The 14113-nt window shown below is 47.5% G+C and overlaps 1 protein-coding gene across 5 annotated transcripts in view; it reads right to left on the bottom strand.

Annotated features, from left to right (window-relative positions):
- ITPR1 (inositol 1,4,5-trisphosphate receptor type 1) overlaps positions 1-14113 on the bottom strand; it is a 1957366-nt gene that overhangs the window by 232568 nt on the left and 1710685 nt on the right. For all 5 annotated transcript variants that reach the window (XM_085624511.1, XM_085624509.1, XM_085624508.1 and 2 more), the window contains 2 exons: positions 4770-4965; positions 541-633 (listed from right to left, as the gene is read on the bottom strand). In XM_085624511.1, the coding sequence (XP_085480637.1) occupies positions 541-633; positions 4770-4965 (289 nt within the window). The remainder of the gene's footprint in view (positions 1-540; positions 634-4769; positions 4966-14113) is intronic.

Raw genomic sequence — 14113 nt, forward strand, 5'->3', positions numbered from 1 at the left:
TGCATTAATGACTTGCCTTCCCAGCCATTCATTCACTGGGCATCAGTGAGCCTCAAAGTTAAATGAAATATATTTACAGTGCGATGCTGACCCATTTTTATGAGGGACATTTTACATTTAAAGACTAGTATTTAATTTACAAAAATATCCACTGAATTAATTCCACAGGCTGTCTCTGTAGAGGGTGGACAGCCATCATCCTGAGCTGGATCTGGCGGCTTAGTTGACTAATGGATCCATTGTAGGGGCCTGTGTTCGACATAATGATCACGGTTTCAGATCCCAGCGGGCCCACACAACCTTTCAACATTCTCAGGCCGATAAAATCAATACCATTGGGTAACAAACATCTGTTATTCAGCGCCAAGATACTCTTGGATGAACGTGCACTTTACAAATATACGTTATGTTATTAGGATGGAAGTGAGGGGCCAGATCTTTAAGCCTTGAATCTTGATTGAAAATCAATAATAATCAAGCAGGGAAGCACAAACAGTTACAAAAAACAAATAAATCCACCCTTGCACGAGACGTTCTCACCATATGGCGGGTCACTGGAGGTGCAATTTTCCCCAGCTCCTGGCCGACAAGTCTCAGAATAAAGAAATTCTTCTGTTAGACTTGAACCAGCTTCTGAAAAAGAAACAGGGGGTGGGGGGGACAATGAACATGCTGGATTCAGAAAAAGACGGACCATATGATGCAAATTTCTATAACATATGTTGAGGGCCTTCCCACAATCACCTCAACCAACAAGCACCATATGCAAAACTGGAGTCAACAGAATTTAGTGGAAAACTACCGCCACATTTATTAAATAAATCAATCTACCATGTGTTTGTCTGTAGTTCAGCACCGATGTAAAGGTCTGAAAGGGCTTTATACATATGTGAGAATTCCACCAACTACACACTATTTTCCGTAACTCAGGAAATAAAAAAAATCAATAATGTACAAGCCAAACTCTAGTGAAAGCTCGGGTCTCCCACTGTTAAGAGATTTGTGGTCAGGCAGCAGTCCACGCTCTCTGAAATAGATGTTGCCCTCCACACGCAAGGGTAATTTCATGCTCACCCTCTTGATGTTGGAGGCTTCGACAATAGGCAGGACGAATCCCAATCCAGGTCTTAAACACTCTACTTAATACTTCCAAATGCCTTAGTGAGACCTAGACTCATATGGTATCACAGGACTGCACACCTCAGAGGCAAAAGACCCAGCAGGCTTCAGAGGCCTGTGAAAAGACATCCAAAGACACTTCAACAACAAACCCCAAAAATATAAATTGTAGGGGAAAAAGGTGGCGGTGTGCTCAACAGCCATGTTCCACTAACCACCAGCTCTTGCACCATCAACTCTGATGTGATGCTCTAAGCTAGCCCTGCTGAGAAATGCACGTTTAAGCGGAGTTTGAGGTTAGCGAGAGGCTTCAGTGGAGGCTATCAGCAAAGTTCAGTTTCATTGGTTGGTTAGAAGGGAGCCGCATGTGAGAAGTTGGCCTGATATATGATGTCACTAATTCTAGTGCACACCCTGTATCAGTCCAAACAACCCTTATGGTGATTGGTTGTAAAGTCAACCTTATAGACCAGCTATCCTAGTGGTAGCATGGACAAGAGCAGTCTTAGGCTAAACTCTGAATGGCATGTGAAGCCAGCTGTTATACCATATGTAATCCCTTGAATACCAAATGAAAGGACACCACAACAGATATATATAAAAATAGAATGTATTTATTCTAGGCAAACCCTCAGCACTCTTTATGAGATTCGAGGTAAGTACAACACAGTCTTATTTAAGCATACATTAAGTCACACAGGTAAGTAATACAGTTGGGCCCTAGGGGCCACGCAAACCATATACTAAAGAAGTGGTATGAGGACCACTGTCACGAACACAGGATAGGCCTAGGGAATCGCGGGGGCTACACTATACTACCAACAGTTAAGAAGTGGGAGGCCCACGGGATTCAGGGGCAGAGTGGAAACACACACGTAATGCGTAAAAGTCGATAGAATCACTAGCAGTTAGAAATAAGCAGTTTTAGGACACTTCTGGAATAGCTAGGAATTCGAGACTTGAAAACTAGACCCTAGGATAGTCAATACCCTTGTGAGCACCGAAGTACCCAAGTTACCTAGCCCACGGGCTGCGGGTGCATAGGTGTGAACTTGCGTCGGGTTTCGTCGTGGACTTCTATGGATGCCGGAAGGAAAGTTTCTGACAGGCAGTCTGTGAAGAGTGTCCCGTGGATCCCAAGGTGGGGGATCAAGAAGGAAGGAACCTGCAAGCAGAAGGGACAGAGTCTAGGTCACCAGCCAGGAGCCGGGAAGGAACCAGGAAGGAACCAGGCGATGTCGTGAAGATGCAGGTGAAGAGGTGAAGCTTGTCGCAGCAGCCACGGGTACCAGGAGACGTCGAGGACGACCAGGACCAGGAGGTGAGCTGTCCCACGAAGGCTCTTGCTGTCGGCGGCGTCGAAGTTGAGTCAGGACCCAACAAGCCTTGGCAAGCGGAACCCACGCAGGATGGAGGACTTGCTTCTGGTGCAGACCAGGAAGGTCTGGGGTGCTTCTCTTTCTCAGAGGAGCAGGTGCCAGTCTGGAGGAGCCGGACCATTAAGATGAAACAAAAGGTTCGTCGTCGCAGAGGCTACTAGCCAACGGGCCGGCAACCGGACAACACATCGAGCAACACAGGTGCAGAAGGGCCCCACACAGAACACGTGAAGTGTGGGGAGCTGGTGGTCTTTGCAGATGGTGCTCGGGAGTGGGGCTTCTCAATTCCCCAAGCACAGCCTCGAGGGAGCCTCGGAAGTCACGCTAGTCAGTTACTAGCCACTTTTGCCAAGTCGCCGGTCCCACGTCCCCCGTCGCCTCCACGGGTCTCAGCTTCGCTGGAGATGTGGATCTGGTTTAGAGGTGTCTGGAAGTCTCAGCGCTGGTCAGTCTCTGCGGTCGTCCCTCATAGGATTCAGTCGCAAAGCAAGCAGCGGTCGCTGGATGGTGCCTGGTTGCCCAGGGTGGTCACTCCTTGGCCACAAGTGAGATTTCTTCAGTCTTCTTCCTGAGGTCGAATGTCGAAGGTCCAAAGTTTCTGTACAAGTTGCAGATTCAGGTTAATCTAATTTAGCAGGGCCCAACTAGCTACTAATATACTGGGCTAGTGGGCTGGGCTACCTGCAAGGTCCCTCCTATGGGTGGGACCAGGAAGGGGAGTGGCTACACCATCTTTCCTTTGTCCAGTTTCGTGCCAGAGCTGGGGCTGGAGTGCCCTAGCACCGGTTTGAACTGGACTATGCATGGGACACCTTGTGTGCCCCAGGCAGTGTCTCGTTTCATTCAACCCTCCCTGCCCCAATACACTAAATCCTGTCTAGGGTGGTGCTCGCACCTCCCAAGGCAGGAAACCTATTGTCCAAGCCTCCCTCGCTGGAAGGACTCCCAGCAGCAGGAGCTCAGACTTGTGTCTGTGGCAGCAGCATCCATTTTGTGATGCTGAGGCTTTGGTCAGAGTTAAACAGCAAAGTAGGATTTTAACATGTCTCTCCCTCTGGAAGGGAGGAATAATATCCTCATCACCAGAAATGGTATGGGGGTATTATTCCAAAGTGATAGACACCTTACACAACATGTTTTGATAAAGCCAAACCATAGTTACCATAACCATGAGGATTATAAGGCACTTTAAGAGTATATGGTAGGCGATATCATAGAACAGCTATAAGGACATGGTTCCGAAAGCTGCAGACAGGCTCAGCTCATGCTAGAGCACCATCTCACATGTTACCAAGCACTCTGCCTCCAGGATTGTTAAGGCCTGCCATAGGAGTGGCTCACAGGTACACGTGTCTATTTTAAGGGTAGATATAGGTATACTATATCTAAGCAAGGGGTGATTAAACGACCTTGCCCCAGCTGAGTGATCAGCCAGTTGTGTCTGATTGTAAGACCAGACCAGGGGTGGCATAATACATGCTGCAGCCCCTGGGAGGCATAGGGTACACCTATGCCCTGGGTACCTAGGGTACACTGTACAGGGTCTAATAAGGTGATCCTTATCAATTGGGTATGTACCTAGGGTACATGGAGTCCATTTTAAAGAGAGGAAACCGCCTGAGACCCTGAATGGCAGGATCTCAGGCCAACTAAGTCGAAAAACCAGCTAGACACTAGGCAAAAAGTTGGGGGTAACCATAGTCAAATATTCACCTTCCTACACAGCACAACTGTACTTCATTCCATTGGAAGGATTGTGCATCCTTCCTCTCAAGTCACTGAGGCAAGGGCCTTCTCTCCCAGTCTTTGTTGACCACTCATATCAGAACTGGAGGCATCACTCACTGTTACCCGCTGTTTTGTCACCTACCCTAAAAAGCCCATTGAAGCAGCTAACATAAAACGTTTGCTTTATGCAATAAAATTGCTATCTTTTCAATTGACCAATTATATGCTGTGGTGTATTTCACGCTCAGAAGATCTTCAAATTTTCATACCTTTCAAACCTTAAGGGAGGCAGACGCATACAACTCAAACATTCCAAAGTGGTTTATTGCAGCCCAGACAATTCACTTGTAGCGAGTGTAACGTGAAAGATAAACTTCAATGGATTGAAAAAGGATTTTAGCTGATTGACCCGTGGTTCACTACGACATAGAATATTTAACATACGTACTGCATGGCTGTACAATTAATATAAGATCCACGACACCTTTTTTCTTTTCCTTAGTGCCAGAAATACATGAATTAACTTTCTAAATCCATGGTTACCTGGTAGCACAGTTTCATCGGGTATCTTGTCGACTTCTAAAATAAAATCTTCTTTGAAGAAGAGGTACCCCACGATGGAGAAGAGGTAGACCAGAATGAGAGCAAGCACCGCCGTCAGGATGATGGAGCGACCGTTCCTGGTGACACTCTTGATCACGTTCAGCAGCGTCTCTTCTCTGTAGACCAAGTCAAACAACTGCAAGAAGGGGAGACGGGGCATGAAAGGTGGCAAGACAAGGAGCTAAAGAGGATATGCTACACTCATGACAAAGATTACATTCCTAAAAGGACACAGGTGAAACTGACTGGAAAAGCAGCATAATATGATTTGCATTGGCTTCACTTTTTCTGAATGACGAGGAAGCTCTGACTGACACAAAAGGTAGTGAATTAAACATAACTGGCATCATTGTATGTTCTGCACTGCTTTACCATCTATGGAAAACATTATGAAAGAAAACCCTAAAAGCTAGGAAACATTTCAAAGACATTAAAAGTGGACATGGCTTACAGTTCCTTATTTAGAGCATACATATAACACAAAGTGATCGATGGAATGACTAAATTAATCTCAGACACTGGCAATCACTCTGGCCGCATTCCAGTCCATCATTATTTAGCTCCTTTGTGTCATTACAGACAGGGATCAACCATACGCGGTCTTTGCCCCCTCCCAAAATAGATGATCAAGTCTGAAAAGCATGGACAGGTCCCCTCTGAAAGTGAACAGGCAACCACAGACCAGTGTGAGCCTTGCTATGCTTCTCAAGTTACAGCTTGACCCTACAGCATAGTGAGTTCACAACCCCAGACAAAAATGCACTGCAAGAATAATAAGGTAAAATGTCTATACATATGGACCTGACTGCTAAGACGAGAAAATAAGTTACTTGCCTGTAATCTGTGGTTCTCCAGTATTGGTATCTTAAGATTTTTCGAAGACAGGGAGACACCTTACTTGGAGATGTGAGGAAAGGTAATATTACCTCCCGTGAGAGTCTTCTATTCTTAGAAGTGGCTAGATTAGTTGACGGAACTAGAATAGACGATGTCAAACAAACTGCCGACGAGGTCGTTGATGAAGTTTTGGTCGACAGTTCTTCCGTCGACGGTCTTGATGTCGACTAGGTTCACTGGCGAGGATCTGAAACTGAATACTTTGGTTCCGTCAACAAGAGAGACTTGCCTTTGGGAGCCGCCGAAAGCCACAATGGCGACGAGATTTTCGTCGACCAAGGTCCTGAAACAAGTCTTTTGTTTTTCGTCGACGAGGAAGACAAAGTTGTAATCAGTGACGGTCTCATACTCACAGATACTAATGTCGACAGAGTTGATGCCGACGACATGATAATCTTGGTCTGAAGAGAAAGTAGACGCAACGACAGAAGTTCTAGTCAACGCAGCATCTTTTTTGTGAGGTAAATTTGTCCAAGGAAGAGACCTTGACACCTGATTCATTTTCAATGTCGTTTTTGAAGGCGTAGAGGGCACAGACTGACTTTTTGAAGATGAAGGCTGATCTTCATGTTTTGAGGTGTACTGATGGTTTTTCAACACCTTAGCAGCCTTAGGAGATATCAGGTCCACCTCACTAGCTCTTTTCTTAGATGCTGTAGTTTTAAGTGTGGAATCACTCATCAGATAGAGGATTGTCTTTAGTTTTTAGCTTCTGTAGCTACAGAAGACGTCCTTTTCTATCCCTCAAGGTCTTTTGAGAGAAAGTCCTGCAAATTCTACAGTCTCTCACCTGATGTTCAGGGTGAAGCCAGTAAATACACTTCTTGTGGGGATCTGAGTGAAGTCTTAGTTTCCCACAAGAATCACAATGCCTGAATAGAGATCTTTCAGAAGACATGTTGAACTGAAGATCTGAAGAAATTCAGAAGGCCAAGAGAAAGTACTGAGCAGAGCTCAGGGAGACTCCCTTCACACAACGTGCGGTCGAAAATCTGAGATCCTGGAGCCTCTGTGGAGAGGGTTCTAGAAGGTGCAGTCACCTGATTGGCTGAAGTTTGGCCCACTCCTAATTACTAGGATGAGATATTAAAGTGACATTTTTCTCTATTAACTTTAATGTTGAAGTCATTGCATACTGCTTTTTATGTACCGTGGGACTCCCACTTAGACAACGGGGAAGGATTCAAGCATGTAAATCTATGGGAGATAACCCAATACTGGAGAATAGCGCTTTGTGAATGTGTGCAGTGATGCCCATTGGGCAGCCTAACACCTATCCAGTGCTGCAGCAACAAATAGACGGAATGCTAAATAAATATAACATTCACCCCCAGTCGAGAGATCTGGGCTAAATCCATCTATCTTTTGCTCACTACCCCACCCCAGTTTGGACCCAGCTATATGCAAACCAGTCTTGACCCTGCTCCTCATGGGAGCAGTCCAGCCCAAACTGCCAAGCCAGGTCCTCCTTGGACCAGAAACAAGCTTCCTGGGACCCGTTTTGAGGTATCATGCCTCAGCCAGGCTAGCGTGAATCCAGTGGCACAGTGAACAAGGACATCCTCAACCTCTCTGCAGTTTCGATAGTCTCCCACCTGATCCTCAACCAACGCCTCCACAGTCAGAAACTTATAGAACAGCCCTTCAATAGATTAGATCCTTTCTCACAGAACGCATACTGAATGTCAGCCTAGCTCCCTATACTTCCAAGCCAAACAAGCTGATGTGCAGAGTCCCCAGCGGTCTTCAATATTTACATGGCTGCAAAAACAAACAGAGTGCAAACCTTTGGATTCAACATCTCATTTGTAGACAACTCATCCTCTCCATCCCCAAGGACACCAACACCCAAGAAAAATTCACCTAGTTCATGTCAGAAGTCGCCCTCTGGATGAAATAAACACACTCAACCTTAAATCTGACAAGACTGAGTTAGTTCGCTTCAGAAAGCACTCAACTCTATGGTCTTCAGCCTGGTGGCCATCCAAGCTTGGTTCCACTCTAACCACATCCAGAGAATCCAAGAACTGCGGAAGCGTGGTCAACAACAAACTATATAAATAGCCAGCCAAAGTCGACTTGGTCACCTCTTCCTGCTTCTAACTAGTTTTTCAGGAAAGTCTTCATCTGGCTTCCACTCACCCACCAAACAACCACCCAAGCACTCATCACCAGCAACGTTGACTAAGGAAACCCAGTCTATGGTGAATTTCCACCCAGCTCTCCTAGCGGCTCCAGATAATTTTGCTTACGCAGCCAGACTCCTAACCAGCACCCTCCATGCACCCACATGCCCATTCACAAACAGTGCTCAAATTACTCACAAAGTACTGCGCAATTCAGGCTGCACGCTTTTGAACAACTGCTTCAACTTCCACACCCTCACCAGACATCTGCTCAGCAAACCATTTGCTCAACAAACCACCTGCTCACCACTATAACCAGCAACCTAATAGCCAGAGCAGACAGCTGCACCTTGTAATACCCGACTCCTAAAGCAAGGAAAATACTCCCTGTTTACATCACGTCCACCAGCTTAGTCATAACATTCTGAAATAAACTATGAAAACGTGGCTCTTTACATACTTTACTTGAAGGGCAGAACCTCCAACCCTTAATCATCGGTGTGAGGATACCCTCCCAGACAAGAAACAGCATTTTACACGTACACATACCTTAGCTGGAACATGCTCTGTGCCTCCTGCGAGTGTAGCTGCCATTCGCTAGGCGTCGGAGACAGGTCACTCTGGCTTTTAGCGGTCCCGCCATGTGGTTGACAACTAAGCAAATGCCCTGGCAAGCCAACCACCTCCATAGATGCAGAGGCTCCTCATGGCCCAGGACAAAAGACCTCACTCCACCAATCTTGTTTGCAGTCTTACACGCAAGTGTTGTCTGAGGAGCTTTACTAGTCTCCCTTTGATGCTTGGTAGAAAGGCTTCAAACCCGAAGTCACTCCAATAAAATGATATGGAGTACGGTTTCATTCAGGCAATAGAGTCCTCTAACCACCACCTGTCTCAGATGGCCTTCCAGCCCAGTAGTAATGTGTCACCACGGTCAGCTCTGAGAAGTATAAAGAGGGGACCGGCACCGACCCAATCACAGTCTAGCAGCCACCACTGAAGATCTTTTGCAATGTCCATCAAATCCTAGATGGAATCCAATAGGTTTCCCTTGTGCTGTGCCCACTGGAACTTCAGATCCCACTGCAGAGCATGCATGCGCCATCTGGCAAGTTTGACTTTAAGGACGCAAGAGAGCAATAGTTTCAGTAGCTGCAACATCATTGAATTTGTCCTTCCACAGAAGGGGGTTTAGAGGGCAGAGATCCAAAATAGGATGAAGGCTCCACCCCCTTTAAACACAAGAAAGTAACTGGAATAGTATTGTGAGAAGTTGGCCTGATGTATGATGTCACTAGTTCTAGTGTACACCTTATATCAGTCCAAATACCCTTATGGTGATTGGTTGTAAAGTCAACCTTATAGACCAGCTATCCTAGTGGTAGCATGGACAAGAGCAGTCTTAGGCTAAACTCTGAATGGCATGTGAAGCCAGCTGTGATACCATATATAATCCCTTGAATACCAAATGAAAGGACACCACAACAGATATATATATAAAATAAAGTGTATTTATTCTAGTCAAACCCTCAGCACTCTTTATGAGATTAGAGGTAAGTACAACACAGTCTTATTTAAGCATACATTAAGTCACACAGGTAAGTAATACAGTTAGGCCCTAGGGGCCACGCAAACCATATACTAAGTAAGTGGTATAAGAACCACTGTCACGGAAATAGAATAGGCCTAGGCCTAGGGAATCGCTGGGGCTACACTACACTAGCGTTAGTTAGGAAGTGGGAGGCCCACGGGATTCGTGTGCAGAGTGGAAACACTCACGCGTAATGCGTAAAAGTCAATAGTAATAGTACAGTTTAGAAAACGGTAGATTTAGGACACTTCCGGAGTAGCTAGGAAGTTGAGACTTGAAAACTAGATACTAGGATAGTCACTATCCTGATGAGCACCGGAGTACCCAAGATACCTAGCCCACAGGCTGCGGGTGCATAGGGGTGAAGATGCGTCGTTTTCGTCGTCGACTCCTATGGATGCCTGAAGAAAGATGCTGACAGGCAGTCAGTGAAGAGTGTCCGGTGGATCCCAAGGCTGGGATCAAGAAGAGAAGAAACCTGCAAGCAGAAGGGACAGAGTCAAGGTCACTAGCCAGTGACCACGTGGAACCAGGAAGGAACCAGGCGATGTCGTGAAGATTGCAGGTGAAGGTGAAGCTTGACGCTGCAGCCAGGAGGACCAGGAAGCGTCGAGGACGACCAGGACCAGGAGGCGAGCTGTCCCACGAAGGCTCTTGCTGTCGGCGGCGTCGAAGTTGGACTAGGACTCACCAAGCCTTGGCAAGCGGAACCCACGAAGAACGGAGGACTTGCTTCTGGTGCAGACCAGGAAGGTCTGGGGTGCTTCTTCTTTGCAGAGAAGCGGGAGCCAGTCTGGAGGAGCCAAACCAGCGCAGAAGATTTCAGGGTGCGTAGTCACAAAGGCCACTAGCCAGCGGGCAAGCAACCGGACAGACGCGGCAAGCAGGAAAATGCTGAAGGGCCCCACGCAGGACTCGTGGAGTGTGGGGGGCTGATCTTCGGTGCAGATGGTGCTTGGGGTTGGGGCTTCTCAATCCCCGGTGCACAACTTCGAGGGTACCTCAGAAGCTGCGCTTTAAGTTACTAGCCACTTTTTCCAGGTAGCCGGTCCCACGTCGCTCGTCGCCTCCACGGATCTCAGCTTTGCTGTCGATGTGGATCAGGGTCGGAGAAGTCTGGAAGTCAAGGCTCTGGTCAGGCTCTGCAGTCGGTTCCTCGTAGAACGTGGGCAAAGCAAAGGGTAGTCTCTTGATGGTGCCTGTTTGCACAGGGTAGCCACTCCTTGGCTACAAGGGAGATTCTTCAGTCTTCTTCTTTCGTCGAATGTCGAAGGTCCAGAGTTTCTGTTCAGTTTTGCAGGTTCAGGATAATCTAAAGTCTTGAGGCCCAACTCCCACTCTTATACTAATCTGGAGGGCTGGGATACCTGCTAGGTCACGCCTTATGGGTGGGACCTGGGAGGGGGGTGGTTACACCCACTTCCCTTTGTCCAGTTTCGCGCCAGAGCTGGGGCTGGAGTGCCCCAGCGCCGGTTTGAACTGGACTATGCAAGGAACACCTTGTGTGCCCCAGGCATGTCTCATTCCTTTCAGCCCACTCTGCCCCAATACACTAAAGGCTGTCTGGGGAGGTGCTAGCACCTCCCCAAGCAGGAAACCTATTGTCCAGGCCTCCCTGGCTGGGATCACTCCCAGCTGCAGGAGGTCAGACTTGTGTCGTGGCAGCAGCATCCATTTTGTGATGCTGAGGCTTTGGTCAGAGGCTAACAGTTGAAGTATGATTTTAACATGTCTTTCCCTCTAGAAGGGGGGAATAATATTCTCATGTCCAGAAATGGCATGGGGGTATTATTCCACAGTGTTAGACACCTTACACGACATGTTTCGATAAAGCCAAACCATAGTTACCATAACCGTCTAAGATTATAAGGCACTTTAAGAGTATATGGTAGGCTATATCATAGAACAGCTATAAGGACAAGGTTCCGAAAGCTGCAGACAGGCTCAGCTCATGCTAGAGCACCATCTCACATGTTACCAAGCACTCTGCCTCCAGGATTGTCAAGGCCTGCCATAGGAGTGACTGATAGGTACACATGTGTCTATATGCAAGTTAGGTATAGGAATACTACACCTAAGCAAGGGGTGATTACACGACCTTGCCCCAGCTGAGTGATCAACCAGTTGTGTCAAAATGGAAGGCCAGGCCAGGGGTGGCATAATACATGCTGCAGCCACTGGTAGGCCTAGGGTACACCCATGCCCTGGGTACCTAGGGTACACTGTACAGGGGCCAATAAGGTGATCCTATCCAAATGGGTTATGCACCTAAAGTACATAGTATAATTTAGAGAGAGAACAGCAGGGCTGTGGGTCTGATTAGCAGGCCCACAGCCACATCTAAGTCGAAAACCAGTAAAGCAAAAGCAAAAAGTGGGGGTGAACATAGAAAGCAGACCCTACTCTCCTACAAGTATCCAGTGCTTGCTTCCTCTCTAGGACTCCTTCGGCCTAAAGGGCCTGCACTTCCTGCTGCAAAACAGACATGTGGTCCTCAATCAGCCCCGCTGATGGAGGTGAAAGGTGTAGCAGAGTAAATAAAATGGGAGGACGTAGTCTTGGTGGACAATTTAGAGGTGTCCGAATTGATGTCTCGCAGCTTTGAAAAATTATGGACTGTACCTACCACAGGGCATCTACAAAAAGACAAAAAATAAGACAAACATGGATTTCAGACTGGCAGTGCTTTGGGAGGGGGGGGGGGGGGGGGGGAGACGGAGCTGCACCCTGGCCGTGTTGCCTCTGGAGGTAATGGCCTCAGCCACGAAAGGTATGCAAATTTCGTTGTGCTGGCGGCAGGGTCTGGCACTGGTGATACTGCAAACCCCTGGCATATTCTCAAAAGGGGTGAAAATGTTGGTGTAAGTGCCTGGTAGGGGCCAAGGAACGTGCTGTGGCATGACTTTCTTTAAATAATTCCAGGGCAGAGTTTTTATCACAGGAGACACAGCAACTATCGAATGGCATGTCCATCAAGGACGCCTGCACATGCTCTGAGACGCCCATAGACCTTTTCCTGGTGTAACGCAAAATCACCACGCTTCTGCCGATTGCCCAACCCAAGCAGTCAGTCATGCCCAGGCCAGACCGACATTCTAGAAGTTTAGGGCTAAAGATGCCTTAAGATCGCCAAGAACTGCCAGTGGGACCTGGCCTACCAAGTCCCACAATTCATGTGTAGTGACCAGGAGACAACTAGCTTTGACAGAACATAGAGCAAGGCTGGCAAAAGAGAATATACACTTGCCAAAGGTCTCCATATGTTTAGATTTGCAGTCAGGAGGGATTGTAGAAAAGGTATCATGGGTTTTCTATGCTTGTGGATGCCTGTACCACCAAACTCTCCAGCGTAGGGTGTTGAGTCAGGAAGTCAAGGTCGACCGGCGCTGGGCTGTGTCGACCTGCCTACAGCCCGAGGACCCAGAACACAGCTTTCCCCAAGTGCCCAGGAAGGCATCTGTACGGGCTTTTTTCAATGGCAGGAGAGGTTCAGTAGGGGCCTGGCCAGGCTAGAGACGGAGTACGTTGGTCTTTACTTCCATGGTTGGGAGCTGCAGTCCTAGGAAAGTCTAAGCCCTTTGCATGACAATGGTGAGAGAAGCTCTCTGCTGTAGCAGGACGAGGGGAGAGAAGTGCAATGTCTTGGGCAGTGTCCAGGCCACTGGCATCCTGTAGTTTTTCATACCAATTATCCTCATCATACTGTGGAACAAATGTGTCCTTTAAATCAAAGTTGATCTTGTCCAAGTCAAAACCAAAGAACTGGTGTAATGTATGAGATCTTATGTGTACCAATGTGTCACAATCAGAAGTGTTGCCTAATAACTGCTCTCCAAAGGGAATTGGAACATTGAGTGGTGGATCCTCCTCCGGCACTGCCAGCATCAGCACTGGATGTTGAGGGAACCGGCTCAGGGAGTGGCACCAAAACCACGGTCGGCACTGAAGCTGGTGTGGTATTCAAGGCGGGTTAAGAGGCCCACACTGCACCAAGGATGAACTCACTGGAGTAATACTGACTGGAGGTCTCTGTGAATCCTTAGGGCGCCAGAAGCGTGGCAAATATGCCTAGCATGGCCTCTTTAATGGTCTCAGTCTGCTCCGACATCGCTGATATACCCAGATATTTGGGTTGCATTGGGACTAAATTCAGGATCAACTCCCCGGGAGCAAGACTGTGGCACATTGACGCCATTGCACCCTCTCCGGAAATTGAGAGAGGCAGAGTATCCGCCACAGGAATGAGATTTCCCTTTCAACTTCATCCAGTCACAGTGCAGTCTCTTCTGGAGTTTGTGACAGTATTTCTCCTTGTGGTACCGTATGGTCTTTAAATTCATCTGGGAGTCGTAGTTGCAGGTTCTTGCGTTGTCTTTGGACTTCAGGCACCATAAGCATACCTTGTGGGGGGTCTCTCAGAGACATTTGTTTGAGAGAGTCCCTACAAGGTTGAAACGCTGTTGTTTTGGGAGGTAACATATATCCCTTGCACACTGGTTAAAAGAAGATTCAAGTAGAACTTCAAGTACGTGTGTGAAGGTGCTGGAAGAAAGGCAATGGACATCAACGCGCCTGGGTAGCAACTTCCATGCAGCCTGTCTTGTCACTTCTAGAGAGGAACGGTGGTGGGGTGGAGCCTCACTATTCCACCTACTGGTGCATAGGAGTGT

Source organism: Triturus cristatus, chromosome 9 (assembly GCF_964204655.1).
Source record: "Triturus cristatus chromosome 9, aTriCri1.1, whole genome shotgun sequence".
NCBI classification, from domain to species: domain Eukaryota; kingdom Metazoa; phylum Chordata; class Amphibia; order Caudata; family Salamandridae; genus Triturus; species Triturus cristatus.